Genomic DNA, 25,442 nt, shown 5'->3' on the forward strand with positions numbered 1-25,442 from the left:
CTCAACAAAAGAGTCCCCAAAGACCAAAATATGTGGAATCAAACAAGAGAATGGACTGAGTAACACCCTCAAACAATGAGCCAATTCAAGAAACAATACAAGCAGTTGATGTTTGTTAAAGTAAATAAAAAATAAAAAAAACCTCGAACTTCGGTATGTGACAAAAAATGAATAAAAATTAAAAAAATGATAGAATAAATAAATAAATAAATGGATTGAGTAAGACCCTCAAACAATGAGCCAATTCAAGAAACAATACAAGCAGTTGATGTTTGTTAAATTAAATAAAAAATAAAAAATAAAAAAACCTCGAACTTCGGTATGTGACACAATTTTTTTTTAAATGATAAAATAATAAATAAATAAATAACTAAACTTAAACTATATTAGTAAAGCAGGAAGTGAACAAATGTAACAGTTACTGATTGTAAAAGTACAAGATGGAGGGGTAGGATTTAATAAGCTTTGCTTCTTCCTACTCCTTTTGGACATGTGGAACTGTGAACTGATTATGGGATGCATTCAATTGTAATCTGATGCATGTTCAAATGAAATAAAACCATTACCATTACCATAAAATGACCGGTACTGGAGGGGATACCTTTTGAAAAATATCAGCGAGTGAATGAGTCAATGACGCTAACCAAGGTTTCAACTGTGCCGTCTATAAAAACCAGAGGATGATGCATTAGACTTGGAAGATGGAACTACAAGGATGGAATGGAACAAGCTTCACAGGTCACTGCGCTAGATCTTGTGACGCTTCTTTAGATGTGTCCAGGCATGCTGCAGCAGAGCACATAGTGAGAAGGCAAGGGTAGGCACAGCCTGAGGTGCTATGAGCCTCAAATAAAGCCTTAAATCTTGCTCATCAAGCAGAATGGAAACACAACATTAAAGCAGGGGAGATCCATATGAAAGATGTTTACAAACACACACTATTTCGAGAAAGGAATTTTTGTGTTCGTAATTGTGTATTGACTGTCAAGGGAATTCCAACACAACCCCATCCCCCCTCCCATCCCCTCCCTACTCTTTCTCTTTCTGCACAAAATGTCCTGGGAACCGCATGCCTCCCATGGGTGCCCTCTCCCCCCCAAACTCATCTCACTGTGCCAAGTTTCACTACAGCGCTCCAATCTCCTGTGTACATGAAACTGCCCATATCGAGCAGTGAACTCTGCCCAGCACAAGTTTCACATTGTTTTTTTCGCTACCAAACACATCCCACATCGTGTTTGCGCTCACTTATACACACATGTAATGGTTTTATTTCATTTGTTGTTTATTTCATACCAACTCCTTATTTCTGAAATCACTAATACTTCAACTTGCTGATATAGTTCATCTTCAAACAGCTAAAATAATGCATAAGGCTAAAAATAACCAATTAGCTAAAAATGTCATCCAATACTTCTCTACAAGAGAGGAGAAATATGATCTCAGGGAAGAAGTACATTTGAAACACTTCTATGCTAGGACTACGTTAAAAAGCCATAGCATTTCAGTATGTGGAATCAAACTATGGAATGGATTGAGTAAGACCCTCAAACAATGCACAACGATGAGCCAATTCAAGAAACAATACAAGCAGTTGATGTTTGCTAAATACAAGGATGAAGAGTCTTGAACCAGTCATGATGTGCTATACATATCACTATATTGACACTTACTATGGTACCCATTATGTCATTGGATGCTCATATCACCTTGTACTTCGGTACGTGATTAAAAAAAAACCTTAAACTATATTAGGAAAGCAGGAAGTGAACAAATGTAACAGTTACTGATTGTAAAAGTTTCAGTTTCAGATCATCAAACAAATATAATGTTGGTCAATGAACATAAAATGCAGTTTATAAATTAAACCTTACATTATTAAGGGAGAAAAAAATCAAACCTATATGACTTTGTGTGAAAAAGTGATTGCCCCTCCTGTTAAAATTAATAATAATAATACATTTTATTTGTATAGCGCTTTTCAAGATACTCAAAGACACTTTACAAAAGAATGAAGTTGAATAAAGCAAGTAAACAGAATAAAAGACACACCAAAATACAACATTCATTGGTTAGTACACAGTTAAAAAAAGCGGGGCGGGGCACAGCAGTCAGATATAGAAGGTTAGACATTAAAAACAGATTTAAAGAGGTGGGTTTTGAGTTGTTTTTTGAAGGTGGGAAGGTCAGGGCAAGCACGGAGTGAGTGGGGCAAAGAGTTCCAGAGGGTGGGGGCAGCGATGGAGAAGGCTCTGTCTCCCCAGGTTCGGAGCTTGGTCTTACAGGGGAGTGCCAGGAGGTTGGAGTCTGAGGAGCGAAGGGGACGCGGGGGATTATGTGGATGGAGGAGGTCTGTGAGATATGGGGGGGTCAGATCGTGGAGGGCTTTGTAGGTGATGAGAAGAATTTTGAAGTGAATGCGTTGGGGAATGAGAAGCCAGTGGAGGTTTTGGAGGACAGGGGTAATGTGTTGACGGGAGCGGGTGGAGGTGAGGAGGCGGGCAGCGGAGTTCTGAATATATTGGTAGTTTGTTGAGGGTTTTGGATGGTGTACCGTAGAGAATACTGATGCAGTAGTCCATTCTGGTTGTGATGAATGCATGGATCAGGGATTCAGCGGCAGAGAATATAAGTGATGGACGGAGTCGGGCTATGTTCTTAAGATGGAAAAATGCAGTCCGGGTTAACTGTTTGATGTGGGGTTCAAATGAAAGGGTGGGGTCCAGGAGGATACCAAGGTTGCGGATGAGCGGGGATGGAGTGAGGGTGGCGCTGTCAAATTGAAGATGGAAATTATGGGTGGGCGCCGTGGTGTTTTTGGGACCGATGATGATAATATCTGTTTTGTCACTATTAAGTTTGAGAAAATTTTGTTCCATCCAAGTTTTGATATCAGCTAAGCAGTTGGTGAGGGTGGAGTAGATGTTGGAGTTGATGGAGGTGGTAGAAATGTATAGTTGAATATCATCAGCGTAGCTGTGGAAATTGAGGCCATGTCGACGGATGATATTGCCAAGTGGAAGGATGTAGAGGATGAAGAGAAGAGGACCAAGCACCGAACCTTGGGGAACACCTTGAGGTAAAGGGGCTATGGAGGAGGAGCAGCTATTTATGTGCACAAACTGTTGACGGTTGGTGAGGTATGATTGGAGCCAGGACAGAGCAGAATCGGTGATATTGAGGCTGGTTTTGAGGCGGGACAGGAGGATAGAGTGGCTAATGGTGTCAAAGGCTGCGGTGAGGTCTAGGAGGATGAGGATGGTAAGATGGCCGGAATCGGAGGAGAGAAGAAGATCATTGGTGATTTTAAGAAGAGCTGTTTCAGTGCTGTGTTTGGGACGGAAACCGGACTGGAAGGATTCAAACAGGCTGTTGGAGTTGAGGTGAGATTGAAGTTGAGCAGCTATGACACGTTCAAGGATTTTGGACAGAAAGGGGAGGTTGGATATGGGACGGAAATTGGAGAGGTTATTGGGATCGAGACCAGACTTTTTGAGTGTGGGGGTGATTGCCGCCAGCTTGAGAGACTGTGGGACGGATCCAGTGATAAGGGAGGAGTTAATGATACTTGTGATCAGCGGGGAGATGATGTGGAGGCAGGGTTTGATGAATGAAGAAGGGATAGGATCCAGGGAGCATGTTGGAGTCTTCATACCGGTTAGTATTTCAGTGAGTTGCACGGGTGAGATAGGTGTGAATTTGGAGAGTCGTTGGGTGGAGCCAGATAGTGGAGGGTCAGGAGGAAGCGAGTGAGTCGAGGGGGGGTTTAGGGAGCTGTATATTTTGGTAATTTTGGACTGGAAGTAGGTTAAGAAGTTGTTGCATTTGGTGGTGGTGAAGGATGAGGAGGAGTTGTCATTTGGCTTTAGCAGTGTGTTGATTGTTGAAAAGAGGGATTTAGGATTGTTGGAACTAGATGTAATCAGATTGGAGTAGTATCGTGAGCGGGCAGTGTTTAAGGCATCTTTATATTGCTGTAGAAAGTCTGTGTAAGCTTGAAGATGAACAGTTAGGCCAGATTTCTTGTACAGTCTCTCAAGCTGGCGTTTACGGGTCTTCATATTATGGAGCTGAGGGGTGTACCAGGGGGCAGTGTGGGAGAAGGAGACCAATTTGGTTTTTTTAGGGGCCAGTTCATCAAGACAGGAGGAAAGGGTATTGTTGTAGTAGGAGACAAGTTCAGGGGGGTCCTCAGACAGCGGGGGTGGGGAGATAGTAAATTTTGTGGTTAGAAGTGAGGTAAGGGCATGAGGGTTGATGGATTTGAGATTCCTGAAGGTTATTTGACGTTTGATTTTTGAGACACTAAGAGATGTGTGTAAATCAAATGTGATGGCCAGATGGTCTGATATGTGCAGGTTATGGCTAGTGAGGTTGTGAATATTGATACCAGTAGTGCAGACAAGATCCAGGATGTGTCCTCTGGTGTGGGTGGGGAAGTTAACTTGTTGAGTGATGGAGAAACAGCTGAGAAGATCAAGGAATTCTGTCGCAGGTTTGGAGTTGGAATTGTCAATATGAAGGTTGAAATCACCGAGCAGAAGGATGGATGATGAGATTGCATTTAATTGGGTGATGAGGTCCGTAAAATCTGATAGGAAAGAAGAGTTTGGTTTTGGGGGGCGATAGATGACAGCAGTGACAAGGGGGGATGGACCGGACAGTTTGAAGGCAGTGAATTCGAAGGAGTGAACATTTTGGAGGGATATTGGAGTGACTTTGATGTCCTTTTTATATATGACTGCTGTGCCACCCGTCGGGACGGGCGTTTTCAAGGTAAGTAAATCCAGGAGGTGTTGCTTGGTTTAGGGAGAAATAGTCCAAAGGTTTGTGCCAGGTTTCTGTCAAACAGAGAAAGTCCAGTTTATTGTCAGTGATGTATTCATTTAGAATGAGAGCCTTGTTGTTAAGAGAGCGTACATTTAGGAGGGATAATTTGAGATTATAAGAGTTCATCATTTGATCTTGGCTGCGGGAGAGTGGGCGGAGATTTATTAAATTTGCATGTTTATTGTTGTAATAGCGGAGTCCAGTCGGGCGGTATGACCAGTGGGAGGGGATCTTGTTTGTAGGTGAAAGAACAGGCTGAAAAGTAGAGCAAGCAGTAGCAGGGTGCAGTGAACGTTGTGGCCTGCAGGAGGAGCTGTGGGTAAAATTGTAGCCGGATATGGAAGAAGAAAAAGAAAATGAAAAAGGGGGGCGTGTCTGACCAAATGTAAATAGTCACGCACTGTGAACAGCGTGTTGTAAGTGTACTGTTAAAATCCAACTGCCAAGCTTGCTAGGATGGGGGCCGTCAGGATTAAAAAAGGATTTCCGGCCCCAAAAAAGATCGAAGTTGTCAATATAGTTAAGAGAGAGGGAGTTTGTAGCAGACTGGAGCCAGGTGTGGAGGGAGAGAATACGACTGAATATACCATACCCGCGGTTGTGAGGTGAGAGAGGGCCACTAATGAAGATAGTCTTGCCAGTTTTGCGAAGGAACTGAAAAAGATTATTGAACTGCACTTTGGTAATTTCAGACTGACGGCGGAAGGCATCAACGCAGCCAACGTGTACAATTATTCTACGGACAGATGGGGGGAGAGATCGCTCAACAATGTCAACAAGCTTTGAGTGGATGAGGGGGACAGTGGCTCCGGGGAAACAGTATGTTATGGCGTTGAAGAAGCGAATGTTCCTCGTGATGGAGTCCCCAATGATGATGGTGGTTGGAGGGAAGAGGGGACGGGGCGGTGCCGAAGAAGCCTGGACAGGTGGCAGCGGCGGTGTCACATGGGGTGGCGGGGTCACATGGGGTGGGGGCGACTCCGCAGCTGGAATGGTAGAAGTTAAAGAGGCAAGATGGCGCCGTGGTGCAGGGGTGAAGTTCACAACAGAGACGCGACGAGAGCTTTTTGGCCTGGGTGACAGTTTAGCTGGGGTGGAGGTCGCCAAGGACTTGGGTTTATCCCCCGGCAAGACGGCTGCGGCGTTGGGAGCTGCCGGGGGGACAGCGAGGGAAACATCCGGCCGATCGTGGAGGACATCATGCAGCGGGAGAGGTGGACTATCCGTTGAGGCAGCGAGAGAGGCTTGATGTGTGGTAGATTTGGACCGTGGAGATGGGAGACGGAAAGTGATGGTGTCCATTAGGAGTTCAGCCTCGCGGACCCTGTGCATGGTAGTAATGCGCTCCTCCAACTCGTGGATTTTTCCCAAGAGGATCGAGCAGTCACGGCAGCCGGAAGTGGAGGTAAGTGGGGCCATGGTGGGTAAGGTTGACGCAAAGGCTCCAATGGAGCCCTCTGTGTAGAAACGGCGTCGTGTTCACAACTGAGAAGTAGCAACAGTGCAGAATATGAAAGAGCGAGACCTACAAACAAGGGCCCAGAAAAGGGCCCAACTGTAGAGAATACACTTCTGACATTCGCGGAAACTCAGAGCAGCAGGTAGAATGAAGATTTCAGGAGATCCACGTTAGCCAGTTAGCCGGTTGTAGTGACAGCACAAAAGATATCAGTCTGAAAAAGGTTATAAAGCAATATCTAAAGCCTTGGGCCTCCAGTGAACCACAGTGAGAGCCACTGGATAAAAATGGGCAAAAACGGCCTGCATTAAGGCTCGTTTTAATTGGTTGCCAAAACCTTTGGAAACATGGTCTGATGTGGTCTGACGAGATAAAAGTTGAACTTTCTGGAAGGTTCATATCACCTCGTACTTCGGTACGTGATAAAAATAAATAAATAAAAAATAAACTTAAACTATATTAGGAAAGCAGGAAGTGAACAAATGTAACAGTTAGTGATTGTAAAAGTACCAGATGGAGGGGTAGGATTTAATAAGCTTTGCTTCTTCCTACTCCTTTTGGACATGTGGAACTGTGAACTGATTATGGGATGCATTCAATTGTAATCTGATGCATGTTCAAATGAAATATAAATCCATTACCATTTGAACATGCATCAGATTACAATTGAATGCATCACATAATCATGTCACACTGCTATCAGAAGTGTTCAGTCATGACTGGAGTCCAATTGAAACATCTGAAGGTGCAGTTTTGCAATCAGATGCCGTTTGTCACGCCTACTTTGTACGGAAACGTGACTTTAAAATCGTATCTGCTACCATGACTGAATGCCGTCTAGACTGAAGGCCATGGTTTGGCATTAGAATCAACAGGTGAATTTTAAACCTGGTTTTATTTGTTCTCGGGGTGGGAGTGTCTGGGCGACTCAAAGATAATGGGAGCGAGGGTAAACATACAATTGGCGTATCCGCTGTTGATGTGGGGAAAAACAGCACAACAAACAGCTGCTTCTTTTTGAGGTGCATTATGCCTCTCGGCATTTACCGTGGTATTGCATTATCCATGGCATTTAAATACAATTAACGTCAAACGTGTGGAGAAGGGATCTATACGTACTCAAATATTGGGGTTTTTACGTACAATACAACGTCTAAAAGGTCAGTCAGAATTTCTCAAAAAGTGATGCCACCATAGATGTGACTGCAAAGAGGAAAATAACAATAGAACCAGAATCAAACCTATTGTGACATAAATGATCTGACTTCTCATTTCAGTAAACAAACCAACTATGAAATATCAAGCACATGAAGAAATTCACTTCACCCCCCCCCCCCATGAATGCATTCCTCAGATGCAATGCCTCATGGGAAAACCTTATTTTTTTATTTTCTAATCATATTTGTATATACACCTTTCAGTGTTAAGTTGCTGTGTAATGAATTAAGTGCTGTTAGTAGTGTTTTTGAAAGATGACTCAGACAGTGTTGCTATACTGTACTATACAATACTATACTATACTAATAGTAGTATTTAAACAGGGAGTAGTGGTTCTAAAGTAAAAAAAGATGTCGCAAGATTAGAATTTAGCCATAGATTAGCCACACCGCTGTATAAACTGCAGGGTTCAAAGTTTACGGAAAACGTAGTGGTTTGTACCCGGAATAGATAATAATAGAATATGATGAAAGTGGAACATAGGGATTTAAAATGAACTGAATTCTTTCTTTCTAAATAAATAAAATGCATTTCCCAAAAGCAGTCGACTGTGGCTAATACTGCAACTCCAATCACAACAAATATTTTCTTCAGAAATAAAACAAAGCAAAATGCAAATAAATGCGATTCAAGTGGCTCAAGAAGGTCACAACATAAATAATACAAAATATTTTAATGTTACACTGTTATGAACCGAATGAATGTAGGACGAAGTATTTTCATGTAGTGGCCACATTGGACTTCCACTTTATCTCATATCGTATGGACCGATGTATACCTCGAAATCGCTAACCAGCCCACGCCTATGTCAGAAGTTTCACTTTATTTTGATTTTAGTACATTCTAGTCAACATTTTTAAATGTATAACTTCAAATATGCATGTTGAATGAAATATAAAGGGGAACTGAGCTTTTGGGGGAATATTGCCCATCATTCACAATCCTTATGTGAAACATGAACATATGCTTCTTTCCCTTTTCTGTGCTTTTTAATTAGTTAGTATGAGCAAGCTAGCAACGGACATCATGGGAAATACTCTGCATTTTATTACCTGAGGACTGGAGCACGTCTTGTGCTGGAAGACACGGACATCGGAAGTGTTGTATCTATGCTGCTGTTGTTGGCGGAACTAGCATAAGTATGTGTATCAATACGCCTGAGGAAAGATGTTTGGGTAGCGTTTTAAATCATCAAAATACGGCAAGATACTGCAACTATTACATGTTATCAATGTACACGTTACTGCATGATCACAGTGTGTATATCAAATGTTGCTAGAGGTATTTTTTTTTTTAAATCTTCATAGTCGATAACTGTGTGTCCCAATGACATCTGTTGTTAGCTAGCTCATATTAACTTGTTTTCTTGTGTTATAATGCACAAGTAAATTAAGTAATTTGAGAGGCAATCAATATATTTACAGTACATTTTTAAATGAAATGATTAATCAATTACCAAAATAGTTGTCAATTCATTGATAACCAATTAATCATTGATTAATCGTCAAGACATTATAATAACAACGCCCTAAAATGACTGACAACCGGTAATTATTTTCTCTAAAAACTTCCCCCCATTGCCGTGAAGACTGTGAAAGCACCATAAATCTGTCAAATATTAAAAAAGAACATTACACTTGATGGAAACGATGAATGTTTCATGAGATGAAGCTATGAAACAGTCACAACCAAAAGTAATTTGGGTATTTAGCTGCAAATAATGCAATATTGTATCAGAAGAATGTAAAATGTGTGAAATGAATGCACATGCATTTAGAATGGGTATGAATAATTTGGGACATGAAGCATTTTCTCTTTTTAATATCTCAGCACAATGTAATGTGCTCCTTTGCCACTTACATGTGTCATTTCCAGCTAAAAGACACATTATAAATGTAACCACAGTAGTGGTACATACATTTCTACCTCCATGCCACTGATCAGAATTAAGGAGGAAATCACTAACGCTATAGATCATAGGTGTATAAGTGTGCAGCAGCAGTATTCATGGATCTGACAAAAGCCTTTGATACAATCAATCATGACATCCTAATAACTAAATTAGAAAGGTACGAAATAAGAGGATTAGTTCTGAACTGGGTCAAAAGCGACTTAGCTGACAGGAAGCAATACGTAAAGCTAGAAGAATACACATCTGCAAGTTCATATATTACGTGTGGAGTTCCCCAGGGGTCAATACTGGGACCAAAACTGTTCAACTTGTACATCAATGTTATCTCCAAAGTCACGAAAGACTTAAAGCTGGTATTATTTGCGGATGATACCACTGCTTTTTGTTCTGGAGCGAATACAGACAAAATCATTAGAAAGGTCAGAGAAGAAATGGTCACACTAAAAAGATGGTTTGATGATAATAGATTGTCCTTGAACCTAAGTAAAACTAAAATAATGAAATCACTCCACACTCTTTATTGCTGTCTGGTTCTACCATTACTTATTGTGTGGAAATATGGGCTAATAACTATAAAAGCAATCTTCACTCGCTAAATGTACTGCAAAAAAGGTCAGTAAGGATAATTCATAATGCCGCCTACAGAGAACATACTAACTCCTTATTTCTAAAATCACTAATACTTCAACTTGCTGATATAGTTCATCTTCAAACAGCTAAAATAATGCATACGGGACAAAAAAAAAAACAAACTTAAACTATATTAGGAAAGCAGGAAGTGAACAAATGTAACAGTCACTGATTGTAAAAGTACCAGATGGAGGGGTAGGATTTAATAAGCTTTGCTTCTTCCTACTCCTTTTGAGTAAGACCCTCAAACAATGCACAACGATGAGCCAATTCAAGAAACAATACAAGCAGTTGATGTTTGCTAAATACAAGGATGAAGAGTCTTGAACCAGTCATGATGTGCTATACATATCACTATATTGACACTTACTATGGTAACCATTATGTCATTGGATGGTCATATCACCTCCTACTTTGGTACGTGACAAAAAATAAATAAAAATAAATAAATAAAAAAAATTAACTATATTATGAAAGCAGGAAGTGAACAAATGTAACAGTTACTGATTGTAAAAGTACCAGATGGAGGGGTAGGATTTAATAAGCTTTGCTTCTTCCTACTCCTTTTGGACATGTGGAACTGTGAACTGATTATGGGATGCACTCAATTGTAATCTGATGCATGTTCAAATGAAATAAAACCATAACTCAAAATGTAGTCAAGATATCAATAAGGGCTTTAAATGTAGATTCATTTTTTTGAAATAAAAACCCAAAATAAACAAAAACGTAAGGTCGAACAGCTCTGACTTGTTGCGACAAACAGCAGTTAACAGCAATGAAACTACTGAATGACATCACATCCCTTTAGATTCTCTTGACTGGGAGTCAATGAAAACCTCATACCATAGGATGTGACTGTGAAAAATCATTCTAATGATTTATCACAGCGCTATACAAACTGAAAGCAGAATGAATAACGCTCCTTCTAAATTGGGTGTAAACTAATTCATCCCGATAAAAATGAAAGCCTCGGTGCCAACGTTCATTAAAATGTCCCGGCATTGCATTTTAGGGTAAAATTCAATAATGAACAATAACTGTTTCCATTTTTTCTCATTAGTTCCAGCTGCTTAATTTTGTGTGTTGAATCTGAACAAGACACTCAAACCTCCTGTAATAACGAATACTACTTAGAGTTTAATCAAAGACTCAGTTCACAGCTGAATGGTGGGGAAACCTTTAGCAAGAATTGGTAGTGATCAGAACTATACAAACTGAATTCCAAATGAATGTTTATTTTGCCTTGCGGACACGTTTGTCCCCACTGGGTTAGTTCCCTCTGTTGAACAGGAAGTACGTATAATCTGCATGAGGCTGGCAATTGAATTTTCTGATCAGGCTTTGTGCATTCCAATTGTTTGTTTTTTAAATTCTGTTTTTCACTCACGCATCAAGAAAAACATGATTTATTTCACTGCTGGTGAAATCCTCTGTAAATATGCAGAATGGTCATGGACTACAAAGTAACTTTGTACTTACTGCACATGCAATGTAGCCACTACTGTAGTCTACTACTTAAATGCATCAGTTTTTGATATGGACCACAAGGGTGCTTGCCTCTGAGGGGCGCCGTGAGGACGGGGGGGGGGGTGAATAGATGAATATTTACTCTTCGGGTCAGGATGCGTGATGCAGCAAAGGCTGAAAGGTCTCGCAGAGTGTGCTATTGACGCCAGTATAGTCGTACTGTAGATCTTTACCACGTTGCAGTTTAACAGTTTAGTATTTTTTACAAAATAACATATTTTCTGGACTATCAGACACTCCGGAGTATACGTAAGTCGCACAAGGCCAAAAATGCATAATTAGGTAGAAAAAAACATACATAAGTCACACACTGGAGTATAAGTCGCATTTTATGCGGGTAATTTATTTTACAAACAACTTAACCAAAACAGACATTACGTCCTCTTGGAAGGCAAGTTCTAACAATAATAAAAGAATAGACAACAGGCTGAATAGGTGTAAGATATGCTAACACAATGCTTATTCAGCTAAACGAAAAATACAGTGTCCAGTGTTTATGTAACATAAACAGTTTTTTCATTTATAAGTCGCTCTGGAGTATAAGTCGCAGGAACAGCCAACCTATGAAAAAAAAGTACGACTTATAGTCCGGAAAATACGGTATGTTAGCTGAAGATACAGTTTGTTGGCATTGTTGACAGGCTATATTCATTTCTCACAAACCTGAAATGTGTATTGTTTCATTATCAACATGTGAGGTGCGCCTCCCAGGGGGGAGTTTATAAAGAGAAGTCGTTGGCCAGTTATTTCCTGCTCCTCTGCTAGTAGGCAAACTCTCTCCATTTCTGACTACAAAAGTGCACATAATTATACGTGATGTGTGGAAGAGGTCTTCAAAATCAACAATTAATTCTCTGACTTTGGTAATGGAAATGGTAATGGTTGTATTTAATTTGAACATGCATCAGATTACAATTGAGTGCATCCCATAATCAGTTCACAGTTCCACATGTCCAAAAGGAGTAGGAAGAAGCAAAGCTTATTAAATCCTACCCCTCCATCTGGTACTTTTACAATCAGTAACTGTTACATTTGTTCACTTCCTGCTTTCCTAAAATAATTTTTTTTGTCAATTTTTTGTCACATAGCATGCTTCATAGCATAGAAGTGTTTCAAATGTACTTCTTCCCTGAGATCATATTTCTCCTCTCTTGTAGAGAAGTATTGGATGACATTTTTAGCTAATTGGTTATTTTTAGCCTTATGCATTATTTTAGCTGTTTGAAGATGAACTATATCAGTAAGTTTAAGTATTAATGATTTTAGAAATAACGAGTTAGTATGTTCTCTGTAGGCGGCATTATGAATTATCCTTACTGTCCTTTTTTGCAGTACATTTAGCGAGTGAAGATTGCTTTTATAGTTATGAGCCCATATTTCCACACCATAAGTAAGATATGGTAGAACCAGAGAGCAATAAAGAGTGTGGAGTGATTTCATTATTTTAGTTTTACTTAGGTTCCAGGACAATCTATTATCATCAAAGCATCTTTTTAGTGTGACCATTTCTTCTCTGACCTTTCTAATGATTTCGTCTGTATTCCCTCCAGAACAAAAAGCAGTGGTATCATCCGCAAATAATACCAGCTTTAAGTCTTTAGTGACTTTGGAGATATCATTAATGTACAAGTTGAACAGTTTAGGTCCCGGTATTGACCCCTGGGGAACTCCGCACATAATATATCCTAGCTTTACGTATTTAAAGAGGAACTGCACCTGTCATTCACAATCCTTATGTGAAACATGAACACATTTCTTTCCCTTCTCTGTGCATCGTAAAAAATGCTTACAAAGTGAATGAATCCTATACTTTGCGTAAGAATGTTTTTACGCACGCTCTACGCAGATAGTAATAGTTTGCTTTGGAAGATATCAGAAAGGGCACAAAAATGCTCACCGGTCTTTTCCACAGTCAGAGCTGATGTGTGTGTCTATCTAGTTTTGATCCCTAGACGACCATTCATGCATTCTTAAAGGGATTGCTGTTAAGAGGCGGAAAAAACGATAATTAAAATAATGGGTAGTTGTAGCCTGAGCTTCCATTTTTCTGTTACTCTGCCTGCTCTGGCCGACAGCAACCTGTTTTGTCCAGTCAATCAACTATTGATTGATCACCTTGTCGATGGCCTCCACGTCCTTTTGATAGCTGCGGTATTTTCTGTTGAATAGTCACATAGTTCAAACTGTCAGACCTTTAGTGATAACGACTGAAAGCAGCTTTCCTGCTCCCACGTACGAATGTAACCTGGGATATTCAACATCAGGAAGGCGGGCTCTGTGGATGCGCATGCTTTCAACATTACAAGGACGCCAATTCTGTCAAAAATAAATCGGGAAGTGGTCAAAAATGCAAGAACTTTGGAGAGAAAAATAGTGATCTGAGCAAGTACTCCCGGATCTCTGCAAAGATGGATGTCACTGAACTGGCTTCCACTGGACTTGATGTTTCACATAAGATTACGGTGAGGGATCTTCATCATGGAGGATGGGCTTCAAGGTCATTGTTGAAGAAAAAAAAAACATTGCTCTCACAGAGGGACATCAAAGCTTGACTGAAGTTTGCCCGAGAGAATCTGAAGCATTAGGTTGAGTTTTAGAAGTCGGTCCTTTGGTCTAATTATACCAAACTGGAGCTGTTTTACGATATGAATGCTGTTGTATTTGGCGTGGGAAGGGTGACACAGAAAACCTTGTTCAGGTGCATGAGACCATGAAAACGACAAAATGATGTTGATATTTTGAAGAATTAACATCGAAAAGAACTTAAAGTTTAGGTCGTAGCTGGGTCTTCATTGAAGGACACCAAAATGATGGTTCTTGAGTACGGAAAATTTGTGGTGGGAGCCCAAAGTTAGGGTCCATGCTCAGAAGCTCAACAATTTGGATGATCTTGAACAATTTGGAATGGAAGAATACGCTAATATCCATAACATAGCTAGAAACTACCAGAAGTAATTATTAAAAACTTTGAAGAAGGAAAGGCTTTACTATTGACTGGCGTTATTTGATTATTATTTATTGAATAAATTGTGTTATTTTCCTCCTTAATAGTCATCTGAATCAACCGATTCACAAGTAGTTATACATATATTTTTATTTTACTTTTTTTTTTTTTAACATATTTTACATTATATTTTATTTAACCTTTTTGATCCCCACAATGTGTGGAGGAGTATAGCGTGCAGAAGGTGACATTTTACCTATGTTTACCCATGTTCTACTGCTGATGACTAAAGAAGGGAAAAGGGTAGAAACAAACTTATTTTTCTGATGAAAGACGGCAGTCTAATCTTTCTTTTGGTAGGATCCATGTTTTTAAAGCTATAGAACACAATATTCTGTGTGTCTTGAAAGGTCAGACAAAATTGACTAAAATGGCAAAAAATGTCCGGGATTCATTCATTCATTTTCTACCGCTTTTCTTTACGAGGGTCGCGGGGGTGCTGGAGCCTAACCCAGCTGTCTTCGGGTTCGCCAGCCAATCACAGGGCACATATAGACAAACAACCATTCACACTCACATTCATACCTATGGACAATTTAGAGTAACCAATTAACCTAGCATGTTTTTGGAATGTGGGAGGAAACCGGAGTACCCGGAGAAAACCCACGCATGCACGGGGAGAACATGCAAACTCCACACAGAGATGGCCGAGGGGGGGATTGAACTCAGCTCTCATATCTGTGAAGTCTGCACGCTAATCACTCGAACGGCGTGCAGCTGTCAGGTTCAGGCACCTTGACCATGAGAAGGAAGAAAGAAGGCAGCAGTTTTCAATTTTACTTTTTTAGAACGGTTGAGATGTACTCAGACTCGCGAGGAGAGACGGAAGAGATGTACTTGGCATACAATCTCCAACCGCTCTGAGTACACTCTCCGTTGCCTCCCTTTTTATTTTCGTGGGGTCTTCCCTAAGTTACAAAGTTCACAATGCAGCCCTAAAGGACAGGGAAGTGGCTGTTGCAATGTGATGTGATCAAGCTTACACAACCTAACAGTTGATGGCATTTAGATGGATGACAAGAATACAATTGGTGGACTTTGTTGTGCCTCTGTGTGCCGCTGTGGTCAGATGTTTTCTGTTTCCTCTTCACAATCTTGGGTGTCTTGAAGTCTTCTATTCCACACGGACACTCATCCGAAGGTCAGCAGGATACAGGGCTCATACATACAACATTTAAATGTGTTCATAGTCAAATATACAGTGAAGAAAATAAGTATTTGAACACCCTGCTATTTTGCTATTTCTCCCACTTAGAAATCATGGAGGGGTCTGAAATTTTCATCGTAGGTGCATGTCCACTGTGAGAGAGATAAACTAAAAAGAAAAATCCAGAAATCACAATGCATGATTTTTTTAACAATTTATTTGTGTGATACAGCTGCAAATAAGTATTTGAACACCTGTGTATCATCTAGAATTCTGACCCTGAAAGACCTGTTAGTCTGCCCATTAGAAGTCCACCTGCACTCCATGTATCATCCTGAATCAGATGCACCTGTTTGAGGTCGTTAGCTGCATAAAGACACCTGTCCACCCCATACAATCAGTAAGACTTTAACTTGTAACATGGCGAAGACCAAAGAGCTGTCCAAAGACACCAGAGACAAAATTGTACACCTCCACAAGGCTGGAAAGGGCTACGGAGCAATTACCAAGCAGCTTGGTGAAAAAAGGTCCACTGTTGGAGCTATCATTAGAAAATGGAAGAAGCTAAACATGACGGTCAATCTCAATCGGAGTGGAGCCCCATGCAAGATATCACCTCGTGGGGTCTCAATGATTCTAAGAAAGGTGAGGAATCAGCCCAGAACTACACGACAGGACTTGGTCAATGACCTGAAAAGAGCTGGGACCACCGTTTCCAAGGTTACTGTAGGTAATACACTAAGACGTCATGATGTGAAATCATGCATGGCACGAAAGGTTCCCCTGCTTAAACCAGCACATGTCAAGGCCCGTCTTAAGTTTGCATATGACCATTTGGATGATACAGAGGAGTCATGGGAGAAAGTTTTATGGTCAGATGAGACCAAAATAGAACTTTTTGGTCATAATTCCAATAAGCGTGTTTGGAGGAAGAAGAATGAAGAGTACAATCCGAAGAACACCATCCCTACTGTGAAGCATGGGGGTGGTAGCATCATGCTTTGGGGGTGTTTTTCTGCACATGGGACAGGACGAGTGCACTGCATTAAAGAGAGGATGACTGGGGCCGTGTATTGTGAGATTTTGGGGAACAACCTCCTTCCCTCTGTCAGAGCATTGAAGATGGGTCGTGGCTGGGTCTTCCAACACGACAACGACCCGAAGCACACAGCCAGGAAAACCAAGGAGTGGCTCCGTAAGAAGCATATCAAGGTTCTAGCATGGCCCAGCCAGTCTCCAGACCTGAACCCAATCGAAAATCTTTGGAGGGAGCTCAAACTCCGTGTTTCTCAGCGACAGCCCAGAAACCTGACTGATCTAGAGAAGATCTGTGTGGAGGAGTGGGCCAAGATCCCTCCTGCAGTGTGTGCAAACCTGGTGAAAAACTACAGGAAACGTTTGACCTCTGTAATAGCAAACAAAGGCTACTGTACCAAATATTAACATTCATTTTCTCAGGTGTTCAAATACTTATTTGCAGCTGTATCACACAAATAAATTGTTAAAAAAATCATGCATTGTGATTTCTGGATTTTTCTTTTTAGTTTATCTCTCTCACAGTGGACATGCACCTACGATGAAAATTTCAGACCCCTCCATGATTTCTAAGTGGGAGAAATAGCAAAATAGCAGGGTGTTCAAATACTTATTTTCTTCACTGTATGATAACTTCAATGAACATTAACCTATCAGCAGCCCAGGGTTATTTTAATAGCCAATTAATCGGTCAGTTATTTTTTTCAATTAATCGATGAATCCGATTGGGGAAAAAAAATAATAAAATAGTTCCGCCTCTTAGAAGCAATCCTTTAAGAATGCAAAAATATATTTTTTCCTTCCCCAAATCATAGCAAAGAAGGCCAGACACAGAAACTGAAGTAGATAAGTATAAACAATCAACTGAAAAACACAATAAAAAATCACTAAAAACACTCATTCATTCATTTTCTGCCAATTATCCTCACGAGGGTCACAGGCATGCTGGAGCCTATCCCAGCTGTCTTCGGGCGAGAGGCGGGGGAACACCCTGAGCCAATCCCAGGGCACATATAGACAAACAACCATTCACACTCACATTCATACCTATGGACAATTTGGAGTGGCCAATTAACCTAGCATGTTTTTGGAATGTGGGAGGAAACCGGAGTACCCGGAGAAAACCCACGCATGCACGGGGAGAACATGCAAACTCCACACAGAGATGGTCGACGGTGGAATTGAACCCTGGTCTCCTAGCTGTGAGGTCTGCGCGCTAACCATTCTTCACCGTGCAGGATTGAATGAGTTAATATTCTACAAATCTAATAATATTAACCTCAAACCCTCGTGACATGTCTGCTCGAGTACCACCTGTATTGGCATCCTTGCCAATGAAATACGACAAGTCATAAGAAAAATCTTAGTCATAAGAGTCATAAGAGGCAATCTTTGAAGGAAGGTCTGACTAATTGTGCTTTTAAAAGGGTATTTTAACTAAGTGGTTGTTGAAAATGACAATAATGTACCTGCTGGGACGACTTAAATACAGCACAGCAAGGTTCTAAAGTCATCAGTACATGACCTACAGCTCATGTCATTTTCAAACATATGACAGTATAAACTCGGATTTAGTGTCATAAAAGCCTTTTATGGTTTCTGCATGTCGTTAATGGTTACAGTGTGCGTCTGGCAACGTTTCATACCCGAGCCTGTCTTTATCTTTAATGTCACACCGCTCTTTACTGACAAGCGTTCTCTGACTCTGACTTTTCAAAACATGGAGAGGAAAAAAAAAAAAGAAGCCATTTTCTTTGTTAGTGCATGTGTGTTCTGGCGGGAAGCCATGTGTGCCATTCAGATCAAAGTTCTCAGGTCAGTGGGTAGAGTTTCACACCAGCTAAACGAAGCCCCTCTTCACTCTTTTTTTGGCTGTAACGCCGCAAAGAAAATTGCTGAAATTGTGGACGTATTACTCAAATTATGTCGTAAAAGATATGATTCTTTCCTTTTTAACATTGTCTTGTGATTCATAGTAGCAGGATTAATATACCAAAGTGCATCTGGCACAAACCCACACATCCTTTATGAGCAGACACGGCTTCCTTTGCCTTTAAAAGATTACACAAAGTCATTTTACAATACATTATGATTTTTGCTGCTGTCTTTGTAAAAGCAGAGGTCTGGACTTTGTTGTAATTGAATGTCGTTATTCTTGTGGTGGAATGGGAAGTTCTAAATGTGTATGTATTAGGGATCGACAGATTTTTTTTTTTTCCCGCCGATACCGATTTTTTTCCATCACCCTTAGCCGATGGACGATTTTGCTTGGGCCGATATTTGTGGCCGATACTGCTTTTGCTCCCTCAATTGACATGAAAAAATGACTATAGCCACGTTTACATGAAGAGTTTTTCTCTTTCCGAATGACCTTTCCGAAAGCAATGGTATACATGGAAAGGAATATTCCAATGGCGTGTCTACATGCGCCGCTATAATCAACCAGAATAGTCAATGGGGCATGCGCAGTAAAGCGTAAACACCAACATCACGTGATACCGACTTCCTCCAGTTTTTCTTTCACTTGTTGGAATAACTCCGTATTGACAGTTTTTCCTTCGTCCAGTCTTGAAATTTAGTTTGAATCAAAAACAAACTGCGTGTTACGTCATATCTCAGCATTCGCTGAAAGAACGCACCCGGGAACAGGAAAAGATAAAGTTCAATCTTGCTAATATTTTATAATTAAGCTCGGCACATGTTTTATATAGATATGTATTTTCTTTTTTAATAAAACTGGACTTGTGAATGGCGTATAGAAGGGTTTAGATTCTGTTCCACAGATGGCGCTAATGCACACAAAAGCTGCTTGCCAACCGCCAATAAACAACAGAAGAAGAAGAACGCAGTCTGACAACTTTCCGTTTGAGCGGGTACAAGATACCTCAATCGGATTGGGGAAAGGAATATTCCACCCCTGTGAATCCCATTATATATTCATTCGGATTGGCACTTTTCTTTCGGAATGAGGTGTATACAAAGGTTACATTCTTTCCGTTTGAGCAAATAACCCAAATGGAATTGGAATATTTGGGTCCATGTATACGTGGCTATTGCTAATGCGCAAACTATGGGATCACTGCATTGACACGACACGGCCACTGTTTAAGGCACAGCATGCTAGCGAGTTAGCCTCCAGTTGATTTATTCTAAACTTTTTTTTTTCCTATAACGCGAGTGTGAGGGCGTGACTCAAAAAGCATACACTCTTATTGGGGTAAAATAAGTGTAAGAGGTGTAAGAGTGTTGAGCAAATAACCCGATTCAAGTAAAGAACGCAAATATCGTCCCGATATATCGGCCGGTATATCGGTCGATCCTTAGTATGTATTTACTGTATGTGACAATGAGGAACATTGGTATATTGCATTAAAAAAAAAAATCAAATAAATCATCGCTGTTTTGTGCTTCGCTATGGTTTATTTGTAGTCACAAAACTATGAAAGACATATATATGCAATATTGTGGTCACTAGGCATCAGTAATGTTATGAGACATGACGTTACTTTACCTTTAACACTGCCGAGCAGGGCCGAGCTGACATATCGTGGCTGAGACGTGGCTCATTCCGTGTGGAAGTGGTCACTTCTTTGTCATTCCTCCCCACTCTACTTGCTAGTGGTAGCTCTTATTTGACCCCTTAGCCTGCACAACGTGATGTAAACAAAGAATAACAGGAATGTAAAAGTAACTATCTACAGGGATGTAATCATGTTAAAACCTGTATTTAGTAAGTCATGAACAGGATTTCTACAAAAATAATCACTTTATTAATATTGAATCCTACTTTGGGGAAATTTCTCACAATCGGACCTGGAACCAATTAACCCCAATATTAGTGGGTTCATATTATCAACTGGAATTATTAACGAAACTGTTCCAAACTCAAACTAGCATCGTCCTCCAGGTTTTTATTAACTACACAGGCACTGTTTCAGGGTACATTTTAACGTTCTGTATGAAACTAAGTTGACTACAGTATAATACTATATAGGTATAAGCAAATCTAAGATAATGTGTTAGAATCCCTAGTCCATCGTTTGCTCATTGACAAATACACCAAATACGGTAGTTTGACCATTACACCCAGAATAAACACTTTTTAACTGGCAAGAGTTGATTATAAAACCATACAAGCAGATTTACCTAATGAAACAAATTCATGAACATTAAATATTTTACATGTGTGCGTATGTATGGGGGGGAATCAGGTATGTTCGCTGGTATCCGAGCAACTGCGGAATTATCCACTTAGGTTTAGCCATGATCCAACAACCTGAGGTTTTTCACACTTACAAAGAACATCTCCAGTGTTCCCCTCATAATAAAATGCTAATAACCATAACCATGCTTTCAAAGCTGACTAAATGGGTCTGACTGGCTGTGACATTAAGTCATGATTGTGATTCTTTTATATATGTAAGATTTTTTTTTAACTTTCAAATGATGCTTTCATTCCTTCATTTCATTTCATTCATTGTCAACGTGGTGCCAAAAACTGTAAGATGAAATTAGAATCAATGTAGGATGAAATGATGTGTGCAGTGTAAATGATGTGCAGTAGAAAACAACCATCTGTCGAGCTGTGCACCGGAAAATGTATCAAATTTGCCAATTCTGCTTCACTGTAATGTGATGTGCACACAAGTCATAGTCAGATGCTGCATGAGGATGGGATTTAGTGGTACATGAGGGTCTAGTGTCAACACGGAGGATTCTCGAAAGACAAAAGAGACTTAGACAGGCCACAGCGAGCAATAGCATTCATACTTGATTGTATACACACACACACACACAACCACGCAACGGTGCACACACACACACACACACACATTCTTTTCAGGCGATGGGCCAACGACGACAAGATAAAAAGTTGCCTCTGGCACTCTGTCCCTTTTTTGCCCAAACATGCAGCTCAGTAAAGGAAATGCTGTCAAGATTATGCTGTTCAAAAAAAGGTTTTCATCATGGGAGCCTTCATGTCTGCTGTTGTCAGGACTTTCAAATAATGAGATTTAAATGCAGCCAGATCACACGGTGGGCCGACAAAGCAGATACAGTGACAAAGTGCACCATAGTGATGCCATGGAATTAGGAAAGTAGATAAAGACGCCCGTGAAAGAGGGGGTAGATAGAACATGGTACAGAATCGATACATGACATAGTACATTTCTAAAATTATTCTATTTCTAAAAAAAATTTCTAACTCCTTATTTCTAAAATCACAAATACTTAAACTTGCTGATATAGTTCATCTTCAAACAGCTAAAATAATGCATAAGGCTAAAAATAACCAATTAGTTAAAAATGTCATCCAATACTTCTCTACAAGAGAGGAGAAATATGATCTCAGGGAAGAAGTACATTTGAAACACTTCTAAGCTAGGACTAAAATTTATAATAGTATTTTTTTTTTAAATTGTAATTTTTTTTTATTTTTAATTTGAAACATTTTTTAATTTAAATATTAATTTGTTAAATAAATATATATTATGAAAGCAGGAAGTGAACAAATGTAACAGTTACTGATTGTAAAAGTACCAGATGGAGGGGTAGGATTTAATAAGCTTTGCTTCTTCCTACTCCTTTTGGACATGTGGAACTGTGAACTAATTATGGGATGCACTCAATTGTAATCTGATGCATGTTCAAATGAAATAAAACCATTACCATAAATAATGTTGACATGTAAAAATAGTACATACAGGATGGAGATCAGATGACAGCTGAACCTCAGTTTTTCTATCACTCAGTTTTGGTAGAATTTGTTTTTTGACGGGCATTATTACCAAAATGGTGTCTCGGTTTTTGTACAGCCAAACAGAACATCCATGTGAAGAATGGACAGTGATTCTTTTAGAGTTGATTTCAATCTGGGAATCCTTTCATCATCTTAATTGTGTGTGTGTTAGTATGTTGATATAATGCACACAGAATGATGAATTACTCAATTTCAGCCAATTTCAGTTTCAGATCATCAAACAAATATAATGTTGGTCAATGACAACACAACTGAACATAAGATGCAGTTCATAAATTAAACTTTACATTATTAAGGGAGGAAAAAAATCAAACCTACATGACTTTGTGTGAAAAAGTGATTGCCCCTCCTGTTAAAATTAAAAAGGTATCAGTCTGGAAAAGGTTATAAAGCAATATCTAAAGCCTTTGGTCTCCAATGAACCACAGTGAGAGCCACTGGATAAAAATGGGCAAAAACGGCCTGCATTAAGGCTGGTCTCAATTGGTTGCCAAAACCTTTGGGAACATGGTCTGATGTGGTCTGACGAGATAAAAGTTGAACTTTCTGGAAGGTGTCTGTCCCATTACATCTGCCGAATATCCTACCAACAGTAAAATATGGTGGTGGTAGTATGATGGTCTGGGGCTGTTGTGATGCTTCACGACCTGGAAGACTTGCTGTGATAAATGGAACCATGAATTTTGCTGTCTACCAAAAATCCTGAAGGAGAATGTCAAAGTCCTGACCTGAATCCTGGTGAGATGCTGTGACATCTTCATGCTGGTAAACCCTCCAATGCAAAACAAATTTGTCATTACAAACTTATCACACTTGACAAACACTTAACACTTGATTGCAGTTGTTGCCGCTAAGGATGGCCCAACCACTTGTTCGGTTTAGGGGGCAACCACATGACCATGTTGGGTTGGATATTTTTTCTCCCTTAATAATACAAAGTTTTTTGCAATTTACCAGTGAGTCTTGATGGTCTTATTCTTCTTACGCCTCTTCATGACGCAGCCAAAACTACTCAAAGTTCCTCAGGTCAAATGCCATGTTTGTAAGTCCTAAGGAAGGAGAGTTCTCTGGAATTTTTTTTTTCCAGAGAACTAGAATTTTTTTTCTGGTAAATTGCAAACGAGGGCCACGAACAGTAGATGTGATTTCTCTAAGTTTTAAAATATGGGCATGGAACATGTGCTCGCTCTTCCCACCAGTTATTAATGATAACAAGAACTTGGCACCATATGTTAGCCATATACAGTAGTGACGCCTTCCTAATTTATTTATTTTTCTCACATTTGTCACATTTATATGTTTCAGATAATCAAACATGTGTAAATTTTGGTCACCAGTTATAGCCACCAGTTATTAATGATAACAAGAACTTGGCAGCATATGTTAGCCGTATACAGTTGTGACGCCGTCCTAATTCATCTATTTTTCTCACGTTTGTCACATTTATATGTTTCAGATCATCAAACATATGTCAATTTTAGTCACCAGTTATTAATGATAACAAGAACTTGGCACCATATGTTAGCCATATACAGGAGTGACGCCTTCCTAATTTATTTATTTTTCTCACATTTGTCACATTTATATGTTTCAGATCATCAAACATATGTAAATTTTAGTCACCAGTTATTAATGATAACAAGAACTTGGCACCATATGTTAGCCATATACAGTAGTGACGCCTTCCTATTTTATTTATTTTTCTCACATTTGTCACATTTATATGTTTCAGATAATCAAACATATGTACATTTTAGTCACTGATAACACAGCTCAACACAAAATGCAGTTCTTAAATAAAAGTTTGTATTATTAAGGGAGGAAAAAATATCCAACCCAACATGGTCATGTGGTTGCCCCCTAAACCGAACAAGTGGTTGAGCCATCCTTAGCAGCAACAACTGCAATCAAGTGTTAAGTTGTTAAGTGATAAGTTGTAATGAGGAATTTGTCAATCAGCCACATTGGAGGGTTTACCAGCATCTCACCAGGATTCAGGTCAGGACTTTGACGTTCCAATAAATTTCTTCACTCTTGAAAGATTATTTCCCGTTCAGACAAAGAAACCAATTCATTTCGGGAAGGAATTCTTATCCAAAATGAGGGAGCTGTGGTCAAAGGTCTAATGACTAAATGGTCCTTGTCAGCAGTGTGTTTGTGGTTCAAACCCTCAGGGATTAGTGGTTTATTTTAAAGACTAATTCACCCAAAGCAATTGTGGTCGCTAACATCCAATGTAATTTTCTGTGTTATCTCTTGGTTATAACGTACACTCTTTGATCTGTGACAGGTTTTTAAGATACATTGTGACAAAGTCAGGACAGAACAATAACAGTTGTCATTTTCAAAAAGCATACTCCCTCAGGATAGGCTTAGCTACTGAGAGAGAATGTCCTGTGGGAATCAGGGCAGGTCGGTCATCAAAAGACAATCACGTCGGTCCACTGAACCACGCTATGCTTAAGTTCTATCAAGCGTAATTGACATGAAATACAATTATATATTAAATACGCATCACTGGAGAACGAGTTCATCTAAATGCTGCCAATGGATGTTTCAGGTTGCCTTTACCTGGGTCAGGAGTGCCGTCTGGTGATCCACTATGAGCACGGCTTCTCGGTGGTGGCTCAATCCAAAGTCCAAGATGGTGAGAATAGGGAGGAGGCTGTGCAAGTGTTCCTGTCCTACCCCTTTGAAAAACTGAGGATGTCGTCGGACGATGGAGTCCGGATGCTGTTTCTTGACTTTGGAGGAAAAGAGGGGGAGATTGTAAGTATTTGTCTTTCTTTCAAAGTTTATCTGACTCTGTCGATGTCTTACTTCAAGTCCTTCTATGTATTTATTTTGTGCCAGGTGGAGGCTTTAATAAATTACTTGTGAGAGGAGCGATCGCGTTAAATTACACAATTTTACTAC

General features: G+C 39.9%; 1 protein-coding gene across 2 annotated transcripts in view; it reads left to right on the forward strand.

The window, feature by feature from the left end:
* The window catches only part of sntb1 (syntrophin, basic 1), a 69,646-nt gene that overhangs the window by 33,437 nt on the left and 10,767 nt on the right, over positions 1–25,442 (forward strand). The window contains exon 7 of one of the 2 annotated variants that reach the window (XM_058085382.1): positions 25,087–25,264. In XM_058085382.1, coding sequence (XP_057941365.1) covers positions 25,087–25,122 — 36 coding nt within the window. In that variant the 3' untranslated portion in view covers positions 25,123–25,264. Of the gene's footprint in view, positions 1–25,086; positions 25,296–25,442 lie in introns of those variants that run through there. The other variant, XM_058085381.1, reaches the window with a different exon arrangement.

Source organism: Doryrhamphus excisus, chromosome 10, assembly GCF_030265055.1.
Source record: "Doryrhamphus excisus isolate RoL2022-K1 chromosome 10, RoL_Dexc_1.0, whole genome shotgun sequence".
Taxonomy (NCBI): Eukaryota; Metazoa; Chordata; class Actinopteri; order Syngnathiformes; family Syngnathidae; genus Doryrhamphus; species Doryrhamphus excisus.